At 38.3% G+C, this 19141-nt stretch overlaps 1 protein-coding gene across 6 annotated transcripts in view; it reads left to right on the forward strand.

Annotated features, from left to right (window-relative positions):
• The first annotated feature begins 343 nt into the window (after positions 1-343).
• NT5C3A (5'-nucleotidase, cytosolic IIIA) overlaps positions 344-19141 on the forward strand; it is a 29000-nt gene continuing 10202 nt past the window's right edge. The window contains exons 1-2 of one of the 6 annotated variants that reach the window (XM_074858795.1): positions 344-668; positions 15805-15981. In XM_074858795.1, the coding sequence (XP_074714896.1) occupies positions 531-668; positions 15805-15981 (315 nt within the window). In that variant the 5' untranslated portion in view covers positions 344-530. Of the gene's footprint in view, positions 669-15338; positions 15490-15804; positions 15982-19141 lie in introns of those variants that run through there. The other 5 variants (XM_074858834.1, XM_074858824.1, XM_074858814.1 and 2 more) reach the window with 5 other exon arrangements.

The raw sequence follows: 19141 nt of genomic DNA on the forward strand, positions 1-19141 counted from the left end.
CGCGCCTCGCGCCGACACCGGGAAATGTAGTTCGGGAAGCGGCGCTGCGGACCGTTGGGCTCTGCCATTTCTTCCGGTACGGGGGGGGTGAATGAAAAAGAGGCGTTGCTTTGCGTTTCCCGAGGAAAGACCTAAACCTCTCGGCTAGTGCTTTTCCTTTCAAAGCCCTCACAGAAGCCTCTCGCCCTCTGCGGCGCCCGGCTCCACCAGCCGCCCCCCTTCCTTCTTCCCCCCCCCCCCCGCCCTTTTCCACTTGCGTGGTACCGCCGGCCGGCCGCGCGCACGTGACGTCTCGCGGGGAGCCCACGCCGGAGCCGGGGGGGGAGAGAGAGAGGGAGAGAGAGGGAGAGAGAGGGAGGGAGGGGGGCGGGCGGCGCGCGGCGCCGTCGTTACCGCCCGGCCGGGTCTGGCGGTTGTTTCGGTGGGGACGCGCTCGGGCCGGCGCTGAGGGGCACCCCCTCCTCCTTCGTGACACCCCCCGCCTCCCCGCAGCGACCGGTCGGCGCCTCAGCGTGCCCCTGGCAGCTACCATGGACAGGACCGCCGTGGCGAAGATGGGGGCGGTGGCCAGCGCCAGCGTGTGCGCCCTGGTCGGCGGGGTGGTGCTGGCCCAGTACATCTTCACCATGAAGAAGAAGACGGGCAGGAAGACCAAGATCATCGAGATGGTACGTGGTGAGAGGCCGAGAGCGGGGCGGCGCAGCGGAGGCCGGCGCCCCGCCGCCCCCGGCCGCACGCCCTTCCCCTTCTCCTTCGGTCTCCTCAGGCTCCCCCCGGCCGCCCCCGTGGACGCAGGCCGATATCCGCCCCCCGCCTCCGCAAGGCGCGGGCGGCCCGACCCCCGCCGCCCTCAAATACCGGCCCCTTGCCCAAAGCACGCGAGTCCCTTCTCCTACACGTCCGGAGCCCGCTGCCGGCGGTCCGGCTGCTGGCTGACGCCAGAGGTTGAGATGGGTCTCCTCTCCAGATGTGCGGGGCTGGCTGTGTCTTGTGCCCACCCCTGAGGCGAAGGGGCTGAGGGAGGGATGTCGAGCCCAATTTCTCATCATAAAGACAGACGCGGGGGGCAGGTGCAGCTGGGCCACCACAGCATGATCCATCCATCCGCGCTAAAAGCGTCTGCTCTGGCCTGGCCTGTCCTGTCCGGCCCGTATGTACCTATGCGTAAAGCTCAGTGGTAATTTAAAAGCCTACTTGTAACTTGTTTAAAAGAAAAAGGGGGGGCGTGTTGGCGTGTTTAGCCATCTGTTGCAAATAGGAAGCAATGTCTGTTCACAGTTACTATAAAAGGAAGATGGAGCTGTCTCTCTTACTGCCCTTGTTAAACTTGCTATTTCGAGTATTATTTAAATATCTGCTTATTAGTAACTGGATGGTAAAAGGTCTTAGTTTAGACAGTATGCTGATTATGTTGAAATCCTTCAAAATTTGAGGTTTATGATTTGGACACCGCTGTACCAAAGAACTGAACTGAAATCATCGAGTCACTTGATGTTAGCCGATGGATATTTTGTGATCTCCCCTGCAAAGCCTTAGTAAAAGCTCAGATTTATTTTTTTAATTGCACATGGAAACATAGATTTTGCTAAGAACTAGGACTCTATGTAAGTTGTGAGCCAACCACTCACTTGGCTACGTGATGCAACACTTGCCATTGGAAGTCATACCATGCAGTTTGTGATAATGTGGAATTACACTGTGCATTTTTACTAATCATGGAGTCATCATACTTACTGTTGAAAAAATATATGAATGCTGTTTCTAGTCATCACTCACATCACTCACAACAATTTGGAGCGGGGTGTCTTGCTTTTTAGTTTCTGTGAGCCCACTTAAAACAGCTTGTGGGAGACCAGAACATTTGGATTGCCACTGTAGAGAGGCTTTAGATCTGATTCTAAAAAAGGTTTCTGGACTCTATAGCAGGATTTTACAAAACTGATTTGAAAACTTACAGTTGCATAACACTAGTTAACTATATTAATTTTTTTTAATTCTAGAACTTACTTTAGAGTTACGTCAACCATAAAATAACAGCATTTAAAACCCTGAGCATACAAACACTCAAAAGGCAGATCCAATAGTTTCACCAGCTTCTATTCACAGTATCCCATTTGAGTTGTAGTTCAGAAAGTGCCTAATAATTGCTGTATTTGTATTAACTTTCTGTACAATGTTTAAATGGTGTTTTGGCTGGGAAGACTTTGACTTTTATCTTTGTTGCAAAGATTTTGCCTTTGGTATGGGAAAAAAAACATTACACCAGTATTAAATTGATTTCTGGTAAGTGAATTTCTTAAGTATGTACTTCAGAAAACATTTTCAGAGCTGTGTTCTTGGACGCAGATCCATGAGCCTAAATAGATACTTCTAAAAATTCTGCTTTTATGATCAGAGCTTTTCTCAACTTTAAATTGCAAGGGAAAAATAAAGCTTGTTCAAAGCATGTCAGCCTTCTCATACAGAAACATGTTACCAGTTGGACGCAACACGTTAATACTACCTGCTCATTTAGAGAGCTAGCATTTCAAAGGATATTCAAGATGACAGCTTCTTCAGCTAGCAAACATCTTTAGTTCGTCAGCTGCAAGTCTTCTTTCTTCCTCAGGAAGTATTTTCAGTGGACACATGTAACCAGGCTGTGAAATTTCTTTGAATTAAGTGAAATAGTTATGTAAACTTCATACCAAGAAGTTTAGTTCATCAAATAAGGGCAAAAATGTGTTTAAGTGTTTGTTTTACTTGAATATGCTGCATTCTGGAGAACTTCCTGAAATAGTTTTATCCACCAATGTAGATTTGATTCAATGTTTGTCATTTACATGACACTGCATTTGGCTTAGTTTATCACAAGAGAGACCTTCCTTTAAGCTTCGAAGAGAAGGTGCTGTTTTCCAGTCTGTAATTTAGTGTAAGGAAGGATGGTGTTGAGGAGCAATGCTGCTTTATTGAAATGTATTTTTTCTAGTACACGAGTTACTATACCAGCCTGGTCTTCTGTGTTAGATTAAAATTACAGGACTGTTCTGTATTTTCAGCAGATTTTTTAGTTCAAGTTTTGTTTGGGGAACATTACACTTTGGTTTCATACCCCCATTAGAGTCAGAATTACCTTGATTTATAACTTTTATCAAAATCAGTAGGGAGCAGGCCTATTTATACCTTAGTTATGTGACTTTAATTCTCACCAATGAAATCTTCTTTCATTATAATTAACTGCAGCAGTAAGTTTCTTGACTTTTTTTCTTAGTTAAAATAACATTAGATAAATATAAGGCCCAAATGTAAGTAAAAACCTGACTTATAGCAGTGCTTAATGCTAAAAAGACAGTGACCTTTACAAATCAAATAGAATATCTACAAGACAAGTTAGTGTCAGGGATTATGACACCAAGAATGTTTAATGTGAAGAAAAGTGGAAAAGGTTCTCAAGCATTGTGGAAGATATCAGGGTAAGCAATGTTTTCTCGTTGAATAATAAAAATCAAGAAATTCTTAAATATCTATCTCACATTTCAGTAGATGAATTCTTGAGCAAAGTAATTAGACTGGTACACAAATTTAAGCTTAATAAAGACACCATAAAATTACTGCATCTTATTTGGAAGCAAAGGTTTACATTTAGAATTAAAGTGTTAATATTGTGTCTTCATTGACCATCTAAAGTTTGCAAATAGCGAGTTTCCCTTAGGCACTGATAAATGTAGACACAGTTACTTTGGCTCCACTTCTGAAGAAACAGAGGTATTAATAGTAAATACATAGCCAGTCATGTGAAGTTTTACTCTGTGTGTCAGGAAACAACTACCTCCCAAAGCCTTCTGTATTACTTTGCACAGCCAAACTGTCATTTCTGTAAAACTGTAAAAGTATTCCTATAGTCAGGTGAAGGTAAGTTAGCCACAAGGTTGCTAACTTTAAATTAAAGGAAGGTTAATAATTAATTAGATTCTTAAAGTAACCTATTAGCTAATGTTTGATAGCTACTTTAAAAAGAGATTAAACCTTAGAGTAACACTCAATCTTTTGGATTTTTCAGGCCCCAGACAAGTTTACAATGAAGTAGTGGATCCTTATAGAGCAAATCAATTCTACTGACAGTAGACTTCAGTTTCTTGCTTACTCTTTGTGAAGCCTTTTAGAAACTCAGCAGAAAACAGGTGTGCACAAACCAGAGTGAAGAATGATGCCTAAGTCTTTCAAAAACACTCATCTGTAAGGAATAGCCCATGCTAAATAAAATATGGGATTAATGGAAGAAAAATTACTTAACTGGAGTAACAGTATTTTTTGTTGTTTGTCAGTTTCATAAACGAAATTGTTAGAACCTTGGATTTTTTTCCGCAGCTTGTTCCTCACTCTTTAGTTTTGAAGCTTTTTATTGTGTTTATTATCTAAGGATGAGAAACATAATAGAACTGGTTGAAAACAGAATAGCAAAATACCTTAAATTGAGACTTATTCTCTCAGGTTTTGCAGAACACTGGGCAAACGCTTAGTTACATTTGTCTATTTCTCCATTCTGTCCCTGAAGTGAGAGGATCTCATTACCCAAAAAACAGACTTTATATCAAATTTCAACAACAGCAAATTAAAAATCAACTTGAAAAGCAGTTTCTCATTTTACAGGAGTTTTTCAACCAGCCATTGTTAAATGTCTCTGGCCAGTTTCCCTTTTAATATGTTGGGGGAGGGAAAGAAATGCATGGATTTTTGCACTATTAGAATTTACCTGGAGAGAAATAAGCAAATGAGTAAGAAGTGAGGTAATTGCTATTTATCTACTTCCCTAAGAAAGGAATGTCTTCTGTGATTCTGACTGTCATAGGGTTTGTGTGGGGAGATTTTTTATTATTATTATTTTCTTTCACTTGCCAGTCTCTAGTGAGACTGGCTTCTTGTTTCATAGGGCATCAGAGCATTTGTGCCACAGATGAAGGATACAGACCTTTACAACTGGCAGCAGTCACATACCACTCCACTTCTTTATTCTTGTCTTGTTGCTAGTAACTAGTTGTTAGAGTAACTGTGACATTACTCTGGCATGAGACATCGATGACGTCCCAGTGGAGAATAAAGGAGTATGTAATATGTAGCATACGTATTCAAGAATCTAAATGGCTAGTATGTGGAACAACTTCATACATACTTTTTCCTATACAAAGACAAAGAAGAGTTTGAGCCTGAGAAAACTAGAATCAACAAAAGGGGAACAGAAGGAACATGGACTTTCTCTAACGATACCACTGCAGGACACTGTCACTTTCTGGGTATTGCAGTGATAATATTTAAAATGTCATGACCTTGAGAGCTGTCCAGTGATGTGATCCATGTGGGAATAATACTGTTCCGAAAGAATGGATATGAACCTAAGTAGTGAAAAGTGAAAGAACTCCTGAGACCTAATACTACCCTTGCCTACTGACGTGTGACTAAGAGCCCTTGCATTACTAGCGACTAGAGCATTAGAATAATTTTTAGAATATTGTTAAAATTTTAAAACCAAGTTAAATTTGATATGAGGACTGGAGCTGTCATGTAACTATTTCTATAAAACTTGGTTTTTGTTTAGACTGTATTCCTCAGTAGAAAAATCACATTGACAGTGATAAACACCAGCATTACTAAAACAAGGTTGTGTTGCCCACAGGCATTTTGCACAGATAATCATTAGATATATAATAACCCAGAATGTGGCTTGTAAAGCAAGTTTACACAGGCCAGGAAAAACATTTTAAGCATAGTTCATGTTGATACAACTTAGATACTAGTAATGGGTTTTTATTCTCACTGTAAAATAATCAGTTGGAAATTTTAAAAATTTGGATCCTAGAAGAAGAAAAATTGATTCAGTTTCAGTGTTTTCTTCTAACACTGTTAAGAATCAAAAAGTAGTCTACTATATAGATCATGTACATACTAATATTTTATTTAGTATAATAAGCTGATCCTACAATTTAACCATCTGTTTCAGAAGTAGGTCTTAATTTTCTGAAATTGCTGCCTTTTTTTTCAGTAGGTCTTGAAACATATATTCTTACAAAGAATGGGTATGTGAAGATCAATTAAATCTTTAATTCTGTGTTTCTTTAGAACTCATTTATCCTAGTTATAACAGTTATCAAAAACATGATGATGAACTACACCTGAAAATTGAGCTCCAAGTAGTAAATATAAGTAAATGTCAGGAGACGATATGTATTGTAGGTATAGTCTCAGGAGAGCTTGTTTACGACTTTCTTTTATCTTTTGTATAAAGTCTTTCTCCAAGACAGAAGAGCAATCTTTCAGTGAATCATTCTGCTCTGGAATATGTTTATCTTTTCATAAATGCTTGGTATGTGTTAAGTCATATTTTTAAGTGATTTTTCTCCTGTAGTAACTCGTGATTATTGGTTGAGCTATAATGGTATTAAGATCAATAGCAAATACTGCAAGTATTAAATGTCAAACAATATAAGCAGTAAGAAGGTTTTTTAATTGTCTGAATACACATACCATTGCAAATTTGTTCATATTATGAATTAATTAAAGTCACATAGCATTTCAACAGTCAGTCTTGAGTTAGCAACTTTTATAAAAAATATCTAAATTGATCAGTATAGGCATTGAAGAGACCCAGGGCATGGATCCATGCATTTATAGGCAGGAGAATACTAGCTCTAAATTCAATAGCAATTTTAAATGTACCTGTAAAGGTTAAAATGTCACAGTTTGCATAAGTTTGGAAACATTTTTAAAATACCTGAACTTTTGAAGTTCTTTCCTTAAAAAAAAAAAATTAGAATAGCTGCCTCTTACCTTTTTTTTTTTTAACTTGAATGAATTGCAAAATAATTAATATTTCTCTGTGTTGGCTACTTCCAATTCACGATAATAGCCTTCAACCATCAGCCCCCTTTCTTCCTTCCACGTGTGAATACGCAAGCGTATTGTGTGCAAGTATACTACAGTATACTCTCCACTTACTGAGAAGAGTAAGTCTTGGAGAGAGTTTAAGAGAAAATATCAGAAGCACACTGTTAGATTTTACTGCTGTAATTTGGTGCATTTGTCAGATGGTAAGTAATTTTCAGGATTTACATTTTAGCTAGGTGAGCTGCAGCAGGCAGTGTAGAGCAGCAGGTGGCACTAGTGTGAATTTTGTATCTATTTGCACGGCAGATCTCTGAAGAGGGATATACACTACTCTGTAAGTGACCTGTCATTTAAGAAATCCTGTCCCACAGTGACTGGCATTTTTTGGCTACTACCCGACTCCAGGTCAGACGCGTAACAGCTAAACTGCTCCTGCATGCAGAGGACCTAGAGTAGCAGCTGTGTCTCTGCTGCCTGTCAGATGCTCAGCACTGAAATTTGGCTGGTCCCATCACACACTTAAGTGCAACTGAGACGCAGGAATAGCTCACAACTAGTCTTCCTGGCCTCCTTTCCTAACCAGCATGCAAAGAGATACAAGGCCAGGTAAGACTGGGCAAGAGAGTTGGCTAAGTATACTGTCATGGAGGATGTGGAAAATAAAAGCTAGGATGTGAAGTCTAACTTTTCCCCTGGCCTTCTTGCAGTCACGTTACTGTGCAGTGGTTGATCTGTAGTGACTATTTCTTCCTGAGGGAGAGGTCTGCGTGAGGCAGCTGTGTTGACCAGTTGCTGGAGGTCAGCCCCTTCCCCTTACCCAAACATAATCAATCACCAATGGTCAGCTGCTGTAAAACATCAGAGATCTTATGATGATTGCAGTAGGCAGATTTTTAGTCCCATGTCAATCATGCAGCAGCTTGACTGGCACTGAGCCATTAAGCTGGAACCTGTGGCTGTTGTGTTGGTCACCTCTATCTTAGGTTATTTGTTTGAAGTTTCTGACTGTTTAAGAAAAAAAAAAAATCAGTGCGTATTGAAAGTCCACTGGATTTTTCTAATTTCGCAAACCCTTACATCAATAGAGTGTTTTACCTGAATGTAAAAAAAGATGAGGCATTTTTCAATACAAGTAGACATATGCTTAAGGTTGCAGCACACAAGTCAAAGAAGACACCATGTTTAAATACTATATTCTTTTTGTTCAGTAACACCCCAAAAGAATACAGAACTGCACTGACTCATCTCGGACAATAATGACAAAAATAAATTTTAAAAACTATTTAATAAACATAACATAATAATATGATGTCCTATATCACTTCCAGAGGGCAAATACACAGAGATACAAGAAATAAGGAGCATCCAGTTGCATCTTTGAATGGATCCAGCAGTCAGAAACACCCATAAAACAATGAGACATAGAGGCAAAACAATCCATCATGCCTCAAGTCATCATGCTGCTCATTACCTTTAAAATGAGTGTATGGTAGCTGTATTTCATCTTTAGGCTTAAGGGATTATTTTTTCAACAAGTTTAAAGATGGATCTGTACTAAAAGAGATCCTAACAGTTAAAAACTTAATTAGTCTCAATGCGTAACTTTAATTGGAATATACATTTAGCACTACATTCTTCCATCAGAATTGTAGTGTCTGGTAATGCATTGTAGATTAAACTTTGTCCTGCTGACTTTGCTTTCAAACTGGGTCCCGCAACTCCACTATTCAAGGGTCAGAGTTTATTTGATCTAGATACAGCATTCTTAGGCTTAGTGAAAAAAATCTAAGCAGATGTTTTTTTCTTAGAAGCAGATAAGAGAAGAAGAGAATCAGCAGCAACTGCTTCAGTCCAGGCCTTGGGCTGAATGCAAATTCCATTTGAGAGAGTGTTACATGGGAAGCTTCTAGGGAAACAAGCATTTGTTTTAAGTTCTTTCAGTGCATGTGCATATAGATATATACAGCATATTTAGTTATAAAAAGTACACATGCAAATGTACAGTTTGGGGAAAAAATAATATAGGTCATCAGAATTACATTGTTATGCAAGGTGAGCTTTTGCACACCTGATAGCTAATGAAGAATTTATAAATACACCACAGTATCTACATACTGCCAGTTCTTAGAATTCTATACAGTTTGCCTAGATATTTTGAAGAAGGATTAGTTGTACCAACGACCTCACCTGTAAGCATTCTTTCACTAAGCGTTAGATTCTGTGTAACATGAGAGGGAAGAGGATCTTTCAGATAGCCAGACTCAACATCTATCCTGTTACCATAGCAGTATTAACAGAAAATGAGAGTACCACTCAAATTCAAAAATTCTGATTTGTCAAAAATGAATTTTCTGTATCTGTACTTGAAATTAAACTGAAGCACTATTGTGAAGAGCAAATGAATCTCCCTGTTGTCACATGTTACAAACAGGGAATGTTGACTTACCTTCCATGAAAGGTCTTGCCTGATACAGGCAGTACCATCTGTCTAGTAGTGGTCTATAGCGGAGACTCAGGGAAAGCATAAGAATGGGGTAAATTGTCATGTTTTTTTTTTTTTCCAGAATAATTTCCCAGCCTCCAGCAGCTTGTATTTCAGAGACAGTGTCTGTAATTTAAGATGAGCTTTTTTAATGCTGTTATGCAGCACCTTTTTAAGACTGTGTAAACTTACGGTATCACCAGGAAAGAATTCCACATCTCACTACTTTACTTCATTGTGTGACCTGTAGCTGACTCCTTTCATTTGTTTTGAATGTGCCTCCTGTTAATTTTAGTTGATGACCTCTACCTCTTACACTGTAAGAGACAATGAACAATCTTTCCCTATTGACCTTTTCTATGCCATCCAGTCATTTATTTCCCAGGCTGAAGAATTCTGTTATATTCAATTGTTCACTGTATGGCAGCTTTTCGTATCGTGGTTCATCCTTACTGCCCTTCTCAGCAACTTTTCCAGTTCTGCTGTATCCCCTGTAAGGTAGGGAAACTGGAACTGGATTTGGTATTTAAGTTGCAAGTGCCTAATGGATTTATAAAGCAGGCTATCCAGAAAGCATTGGTAAGAATAGGCACCAGTGAAATGTAAGTATGAAGGCCAAGAAAAAAGGCTCAGTTTTCTTCTGCCCTGCACTGAGCTGAGTGTCACAACCTTGATGTCTTCTTTCAATTCTGGTGCTTTAGAAGCTATTTGTAAAATCTAAGCATAATATAATAACTTCTTAGTATTGATCTGAGCTTGCTTACATTTAGAATATTTTTATATTCTTTTCTTGGCAAGGAGAGGAATGGTTAAGAAAAAAACATCAGATTAAACCCTGGCTCAAGTAGGATATCATTTACAGACTGGTATTTCCAAGATACGTGGCTACTGACTGAAGATCACTTGATCATTTCTAGATACTCACTGATTACTAAACAATACATAATATTTTTTTAACCTACCAGTTTCAAAGGTTAATCCTCTCCAGAGTGAGGGAGTAGGAGCAAAACACAGAGATGAGTTGATTCCCCTAACATACAATCAGAGGCAAAAGGTGCCTGCCCTGAGCTGTATTAATTCAAACCCAGAATCTTCAGAACTGGTTCTGTATGGTTTGTACCCCATATATTCTCTCAGTAGGAGACTAAATTTTTGCCTGAAGTAGTAACTGACAGGAGGAGATCACATGAAATACTGGAAATTGAGGCTCTAGGTACTAATAGTCCTTCACAGACTTCTATAGAGGATTTGAAATGTTGCATAAAGTGTCGACTTCTGTTGCCACAGTTGTAACAGTTCTGAGTTTTATAACGTGTAACAATACCTCTGTGTTTGAGACATACGTCTGTGATTCATGTATAAGTCCATCAAAACCTCTTACCCTTATGTTCTATTACCTGGACTTCAAGATACCAAGTCAGCAATGTATTTGTCTTGTCTTCAGTCCTACTTTCTTGTAAGATTCAAAATGTCTGTTGATTTATCACCAGCAGAGATCTCTGCTTTTAGAGTGCTTTTCTAAGCACAAGAGGAAGGTGCATAAGGGACAATGATGCTGCAGTATCTTTTATTCTCTCATCTGAACAAGCAATGTCATGTACAGTTGCAAGTCATGACTTCCTACATGTTTCAAATTGATGCTAAAAACTCTATTCATTTTAGATTTCCAGAACTGCAGAAACTGTTTTTTTTAAAAAATAAAAAAAAACAAAACACAAAACCCACACACAAAAACCCCCTTCTAATTCTGACCTCATACACTTTCATAGAGTAACCACCTTGAGAGATCACTAAACCAGAATAATTTATCTCACTGCATGACCTTAACATAAGCTAATCATTGTTCTTGTTCACTGCTTAAAACCTTTGCTTAGTCCAAATGAAACTGGTGATCTACTCCATGCTTAAAACACGTGCAGTTATCTTGCTGAATTAAAATGTGTCTTTATGTAGCCCTATTTTTTTAATGAATAACAATGGGTTTATTGAGATACAATTTTTCAGTGAGTACAACATCATAGTGATTGTTGTATTAAACACAAGAATAAATACTTAAGTTTAGCTGTTCTTTGTACGTTTGAGTGTATGTGTTAGCACTAATAACTTTGTGTTCAAAACAGCCATAAATGGCCAGACTATAGATGATCACCAGTTTTATCTTGTAAAGAAAGATTGATCTCTGATCAGATCTACAAAATCTCTATCAGATAAAGTTGCTAAATATGTCTTGTGATACAGTGTTTACCTCCTCTAATGGGTTTGGTGCATGCATTTATTTTTGCCTTTTTAAAATATGATAGCTGAGTAGACAAAAAAAATTCTCAGCTAAAATGGTACTGCTGAGTCTTATAAAACCCTCAGGTTATCTTAACATATGTCTTCTCTGGATTTATCACAGTTTAATGAATTCAGTCTTTAACGTGTTCTTAGCACTTTTCCATAGAAGTGCTGTTCAAGCTTTTTCTGTTTAAAGAATTTCTTACATTCCTCATGAATGATCTCTATAATACACACACACTTTCCTATACAAATAGTATTTCTGTATTGTATCATACCAGCTGTAAATATGGCTAGCATTTTTTTACACCAAACCTGTACTGAAAAAATAAGTGGTATCCAAAACTCCTGCAAGGCATCCTTCTAAAGCTTTATTTAGCCCAGCTTCATCAAACTGAACTTTTATCTTATTTTCTTTGTAATTGTCATTTACAAATATAAAAAGCTATTGGTGGAACCAGTATGCTGTTCATTAACTCAGTTCACTAGGACATGAATAAAAATCATGTTTGAATTAAATTATTTTATGGTGGTTCCTTTCTTCTGCTTGGTTTGGTACTTGAGTGCTAAGGTTCAGTTAGCTTTCCCTGTCTTGTGGAGATTATATCAAGTAGTCGGCTTTGGAAAATATCTACTAAGTAGACTTATTACAAAAGCAAAATTAGAAAACAAATACAGTTATTTAATGTTTAAAATTGATCCCGGCAATAAATTAAGGTACTGCTCAAGTAAAGTTGGGCAATATGCTAAATATATAGGGATATATTCAAAGTTGTTCAGTTGTAGTAGGCTCACTAAACAAGAATAAAAGTTAATAAGCTAATGAAAAGCCACGAGCTAATGTTTATACTGTAGACAGGATTCAGTCTGTTTTTGTATTTTGTAGCAAATATTCTAATGAACAGAAATTACTCTTAAATATGACCTCTTTCTTGATCTTTAAAAGCTGATGTCAGTTTTGTTGAAGTATTCAACTTTTTACTTTAAAAAAAAAATTCAGCTTATTTGCTTACATAATTTCTGTGCTGTGTTCATTTCTTTCCACAAATAGGTGCAACCTAGGGCAGAGGTGTGTAAGGACCAGTAGAACCAGTTTTTCATTGCTTCACACTAAAAACTTCTAGGGCTTCATACTCTTTGGGAGCATCCTGAATCTCTACAAACCTAACACACCACCATATAAAGTTGAACCTTTTCCTGGTTTTATATGAATGACAAATCTTGTAATGTTTTAAGTGTTGTTCTTTCTCTGTCTCTCTCTCTCTTTTTCTGCATAGAATATTCCGCAGTTGAGATATGGCCCTCAGCCAAAGAGAAGAGGTTAAAATAGAACCTATCTGTTGAAATAGCTATACCTCTTTAGTTTGTGGTTCTCAAAATATATTTAAATGACCTTCAGTATTGTGAGAGTAAAAATGTCATGCTGGACTTTGTTTCTCTGTCTTTAGAAAAGAAGGCCTAATTTTAATTAATCCCTTAGCAGAAGTGAAACACTATAAACAAAATGCTCAACTGACTCAAAGCAGCAGTAACAAAGCATGGTCAGTAGTAACTATTGTAATTAAAGTGTTTGACACAAAGGTTTCTTAGAGTTGCAAAGACAGTCTTGTTTTGTAGATGAGGAGTTTCATATACAGCATTTTCATTAAAGTGAAAGTACATTGTTGTTAGAGATACAGTAGATGGTTTTCTAAGAATTAGATGTTGGCTGTATTAATGTTTACAGAAATTTTGCTCACGTCATGTTCTAGCTCATTCCCTAACACTGTGATCGTTCATTTAAAATGCTTTCTAATTAGTCTGGTATACAAAAAAATTAGTCTGTAAATTGGACTTAATTTCTGCAACTCTTTTCTTCAATCTTAAATTGTACATAAATTTAAAAAAAAAAAAACCACAACTCTTTTTTTTTGTTTCCCCAACTTTCATAAAGAGAAAGCTAACTTTCTTTAAATTCTTGATAGCATTAGAATTAATTTTCTCACTGAATCACACCCGAGAAGTACCAGAATATCAACAGGCCAGCCCCACCACATCCTGGTCTCACCTATGAGGTTCACAAGGCTAATTTATATCAGTCCCATTGTCACCTTTGAAATATATAAAAGCTCAGACGGGTACTTTGCAAATCGAATGATGCCTTTATCTGAACTACATGATTCATCTAGCCAGCATATTTTACTTCATTGTTCATTAGATTTTTTGAAAACTGGAAGTCCGGCACTGACATCAGCTACAGCTTTTTACTGTGCAAGTAATTCATATTTATTCAAGATACTGCATTATACATAGCTTTCCAAAATATTAATATGGAGATATTATTACCCAAAAGCATGCTAACTATATTAAAATACTATAAAAGGTAATGTTCCCTGTATGTTACCTATTACAACAGTGTATAAATGCTATAACAAGTAGATTAATGGGAGCTATGAATCCTGGCACATACCAATGCCAAGTAAGTTCAATTTACTCTGTATAGTTTTTGCAGGGACTATGTTACATCTTGAACATACCTTTCAAACTGTTTTGCTGCTTCAGGATACAGCAGACCTTGACATGTACATTTTAGGGGATTTTGTTCAATACTAAGAGGATGAGTGTTGATGAAAGTTATATGTTTTGTATCAGCTGAAGTATTCACTAGTTGTTCCATTGGGTCAAAACACAGAGAAGACAACTGAAAAAAATGAAAGTACTCTGTGTAGGTCAGAGTCTGAAGAATCCTGACAGAGTACATACTGCCCTACAGTTCAAATGCGGACACAAAACATATGGATTCACTGTAGCATTCAGAAAAAGTCTGTTGATTTTTTTTAATGTAGAAAAACAGCACATCCTCCTTAAAAGGAAATTTTCGTAACTAATGAATCTCTAGCATCCTGGAAAAGTGGGAGGTTTTTTATAGCATTGGGGGTTTTGTATGTGCTACATTACTAACCTGCCCTTGCTTCAATTCTGCCAATTGCACTGGTCACATTCATGGCCATGTATGAATTGGCCCGATGTTTGTAGTTAGTTCTGGCAGTCTGAAATAGCGATCATAAACCTAAGGTTGAGCATGAATTATGGGGTCGTGGGGGGAAATTTACACTGTTGCTATAGCAAGAGTTAACTTCACATGACACTTCCCAGCATTTACACAACTTCAAAGTGTAAATAGGATTAGACAATACTTCCTTCATCCTGTCACAGTAAAAAAGATGCCTTTTAAATACATCTTGTGTGTCACCAAGTTACTGTCTGATCAGGCAACATGCCTAATGACAAACTTCTGAGAGCATGTTGAGTTGCCTTGTGTCTCAAAAAATCCTGACAGATTCCTCCTTGATTTCCTGTTTCAGTATCACATAAATAATTAAAGTCAAAGCAAAGATTAATTAATTAATTTGCTGCTTCTACACAAATAAATATGTACTCCCTTGTAAACATTAATGAGACCATGTCAATGAGCTGTAAGAAATTTGTGGCACTCTGCAACGGGAAATCCTACACTACTTGAAAAGATTTTGTAAAAGGGTTAAAAAGTAACAAAGTAGTAAACTTCTGCTTTGAAAAACAAGGGCCTGCCTCTGTTAGAGCAGCCCAAATTTGCCTGCTGCATCCATGAAAGCTGTTCGTTCAGGGAAGGTCAAAGGTTTTGTTGTTGGTGCACCAGCTGATCATCTGTAAGCCTGTCAGGTTGTACTGCTGAGCATAACAAACTGCTGTGCATTGCTGATGTGCGTCACAGGACCCTGGGGTTTTGCACGGGGATTAGTCAGGCTGTATTTGGAAACGCCCTCAACTGCACCTTGTGCTGCTATATTAGTGTTTCTCAAGCAAGAGGAATTTTCTTTTGCTTCTGCAGCTGCTCCTGCAAAACCCCTCTGGTAAGTGTGCACAGCTTCTGTCAATAGTACTGACTGTCTTCTGCCTGCATTTTTAAGACAAGGTTATGAGCTGAGGCACTGCTTACAGTTGTTTATTGTGACAAGCTGTATTTTTAAAACAAAATTTTGATAGCACAGAATTGGCAACAGCATTGAAGGAATAAATATATTTACCAGTTTTTACTGAATAGGTTAATTCATCTTAAATGTTCCTCTACTTTTAAATATGTATCAGAGTAGTCTTAATCTATCTTGTGGATATTTTCAGAGTGCTGTAGCTATGTACCATGCATGTCTGCTTTTATTTCTGTACAGCAGGAACAGCAAAGATCACATCATATAGCAGACCAATTCTTAAAAGGACTTGGTTGGTTTTTGTTGGCAGCCTGTATGCGAGCCCTGTGTCTCTGGACTCTGCTTGCCACCTATGCTGTTGCAGTAGGACAAAATCAAGGACAGAAGAATCAGGAGTGCCCTAAACTCAACGCACAGGTACTCTTCTTTAAAAGCACAAAAGGAAACGCTGTTGTCATGTTTTCTGTGAAAGCTTGCTCTCTCCAGATTTTTTGATGTGGGGTTTTTTTCCCCAAACTAAATATCAGAATCCAGCACATTAAGTGTAAAAAGATGTAAATAATTAAACAAAATAAAACAGGAAAAATTACCTTTAGTATGCATCCTATTCCATTTCTTAAAATAGCTTAGGTAGTGAAGCCACTTCCAGTTATTTCATGTAACGTGTGCTGGGTATCTGTTTTGTAACATGTTATCAGGCAAATGTGAAGATATTCAATGTTCTGTTGTTTCATTTTCATATAACATTTGCCTATTTACTTTTTAGGTAAGTAGTCCTAAGGCTATTTCTTGGCAAAACTACCAAAAGAGTAACTCGGTAATTACTAGTTACTAAGGATTTCTTACCATATTTCAGTTTACATCATATGAATATAAAACATATGATGGTTTTGGTAATTATAAATTAATAAATATCTGTCCTGAGCTCAGGTTATGCTAGCAGACTGCACAACCACTAAGTGCAGTTCTGACTAGCTGCACATAATGGAGTGACTGATGTAACAACACTCACGTCCAGTAGCTTTTAATGTTTCTGTCTAAAAGATAAACCTACTAACAGCTGGGGCTGCTAAGAGAAACCCCTGTTACACTCATGGATCAAAATTCAAGTTGTCTGTATTAAAGCCAATCTTGCTTTATACCTATATGAGCATATGAGCACATGTAGCTAGCTATGAGCATATACAGATGGAGGAAGAGATATGCACACACTCTCATTCTGTGGTTTTTGTTATGGCTCCCCTGCTTCTTGCAATTCATACATTGCAAATAGCAGAAGTTACATGAAGAAACTTGCTTTTCAAATATTTTTTGTGAGGTTTGTTTTCTAGAATAAGTAGGTAAAAGTAATGTTCTGTAATAACACAAAGAAGAGGACAGTTGAAAATAAGATGTAAATTAAGAAATGTGCCCCTTTTCTTTATAATTTCACCAAACTGTTACTTTCTGCCCCCAAGAACACTGAAACCAGTTTCCTGTAGCTTGCCAGGGTATCAAATTTCACAGCTATCACTGATGCCATGTCCTGCCTTTTTTGGTACATGTCCATAAGTAAGTGTATGTGATAGCTAGTCTCAGACCTTGGAATTGGGCACCTGCAGTTCCCAAAATAAATGTCATTTATTCTTGGTTTATACTGTTTTAACTGGAAGCTGTCACCGTAGACTAGAAATAAAATTTAGAAATAATCGAATCCTATCCATTTTATCACTTTGATTTGCATTTTCCTTGTTCAGAAATAACATTAATAGTTCTCTCTCCTTGCCAGCCCACCTTTGTGTGTGCTCTGTATCAAAAGTTAATAGGTTTGGAACCTATCTAGTCTATGGCAGGTTTACCAACAAAGTAGAAAAAAAGAAATTTTGTGATAATTGAAATTCACGTACTGTTAATAGTATTATGGCTAGTTCTTATTCATTGTCTTACTACTTTCATGACATCATGGTGATCTGAAATTTTGTGGAATATTTTTAATATGTTTGTAAGTGCAAGAACAGTTGTTATTATTCAGAATTACTGACACCTAACAAATTACTCTGTCAATCCTTGAGAATTATAGAGAAGTTCCCTTAAAATTTTATCCACCCATAATGCAGGGTGTTTTCTCAGCAGTCATTTTTGGGAGGCATCCATACTGGATTAGTCCTTGTAATATAAGAAAACTTTGTATTTGCCAAGTAGTATAAGCTTACAGGGTATCAGTATAAAAATACTTTGCCCTATTTTTTTATGTCACAGAATGGTTTGGGTTGGAAGGGACCTTAAAGATCATCTAGTTCCAACCCCCTGCCATGGGCAGGGACACCTTCCACTAGACCAGGTTGCTCAAAGTCCCGTCCAACCTGGCCTTGAACACTGCCAGGGAGGGGGCAGCCACAGCTTCTCTGGGCAACCTGTGCCAGGGTCTCACCACCCTCACAGGGAAGAATTTCTTCCTTATGTCTAACCTAAACCTACCCTCTTTCAGTTTAAAACCTTTACCCCTCATCCTATCCCTATACTCCCTGATAGAGTCCCTCCCCATCTTTCCTGTAGCCCCCTTTAGGCACTGGAAGGCTGCTATAAGGTCTCCTCGGAGCCTTCTCTTCTCCAGGCTGAACACCCCCAACTCTCTCATCCTGTCCTCACAGGGGAGGTGCTCCAGCCCCTGATCATCTTCATGGCCTCCTCTGGACCCGCTCGAGCAGGTCCATGTCCTTCTGATGTTGGGGGCCCCAGAGCTGGACACAGGACTCCAGGTGGGGTCTCATGAGAGTGGAGCAGAGGGGGAGAATTGCCTCCCTCAACCTGCTGGTCACACTTCTCTTGATGCAGCCCAGGGTATGGTTGGCTTTCTGGGCTGCGAGCCACACAGCTTGGTGTCATCAGCGAGCTTGCTGAGGGTGCGCTCAATCCCACTGCCCATGTCACCAGCAAAGATGTTAAACAGCACTGGTCCCAATACTGACCCCTGAGGAATGCCACTTGTCACTGATCTCCATGGTCAAAGAAAACATCTCCTTGGTCAAAGTGTTACTTAGCAGACTTATGATGATAACTTAAAAATTTCTGGTTATTACTAGTAATATTTCAGGCTACGTATGTAGATTTGATTGTGAAATGAGCAAGTGATTCATCAGCTCATCCATCCCAACTGAAAATTATGGATAGTGAAAACAACAGAAGGTCCCACAGTCGTCCTTTGTATGAAGTTTCCTTGTTTCTTTTTTTTGTTGGACTTTTTTTTTTTTTTTTTTTTAAATCATAGGGACTTACACAGTTGTTTTACTGGGTAGGGGGAGGGAAGTAACTACTCCACCTCCAGCACTCAGTAGATTCAAAAGTTCAGTATAATCTTAACTCCGGAATATAACATTACACCTCATGCACACTATCTGTTATTAGTTCCCTAGGATACCCGATTGGAAATGCCTACTATGGCAGCTGTGAATTCACTTAGATACCTGCCTTTCATTTTAGTGATTATCACCAACTTTTGTTTTATAATCGAACTGACGCAGCATGCACTAAGATATACACTGTCTTAGATACTAAGAAAACAATATATATATATAAGCAGCACCCAGATACAACATAA

Source organism: Strix uralensis, chromosome 1 (genome assembly GCF_047716275.1).
Source record: "Strix uralensis isolate ZFMK-TIS-50842 chromosome 1, bStrUra1, whole genome shotgun sequence".
NCBI classification, from domain to species: Eukaryota; Metazoa; Chordata; class Aves; order Strigiformes; family Strigidae; genus Strix; species Strix uralensis.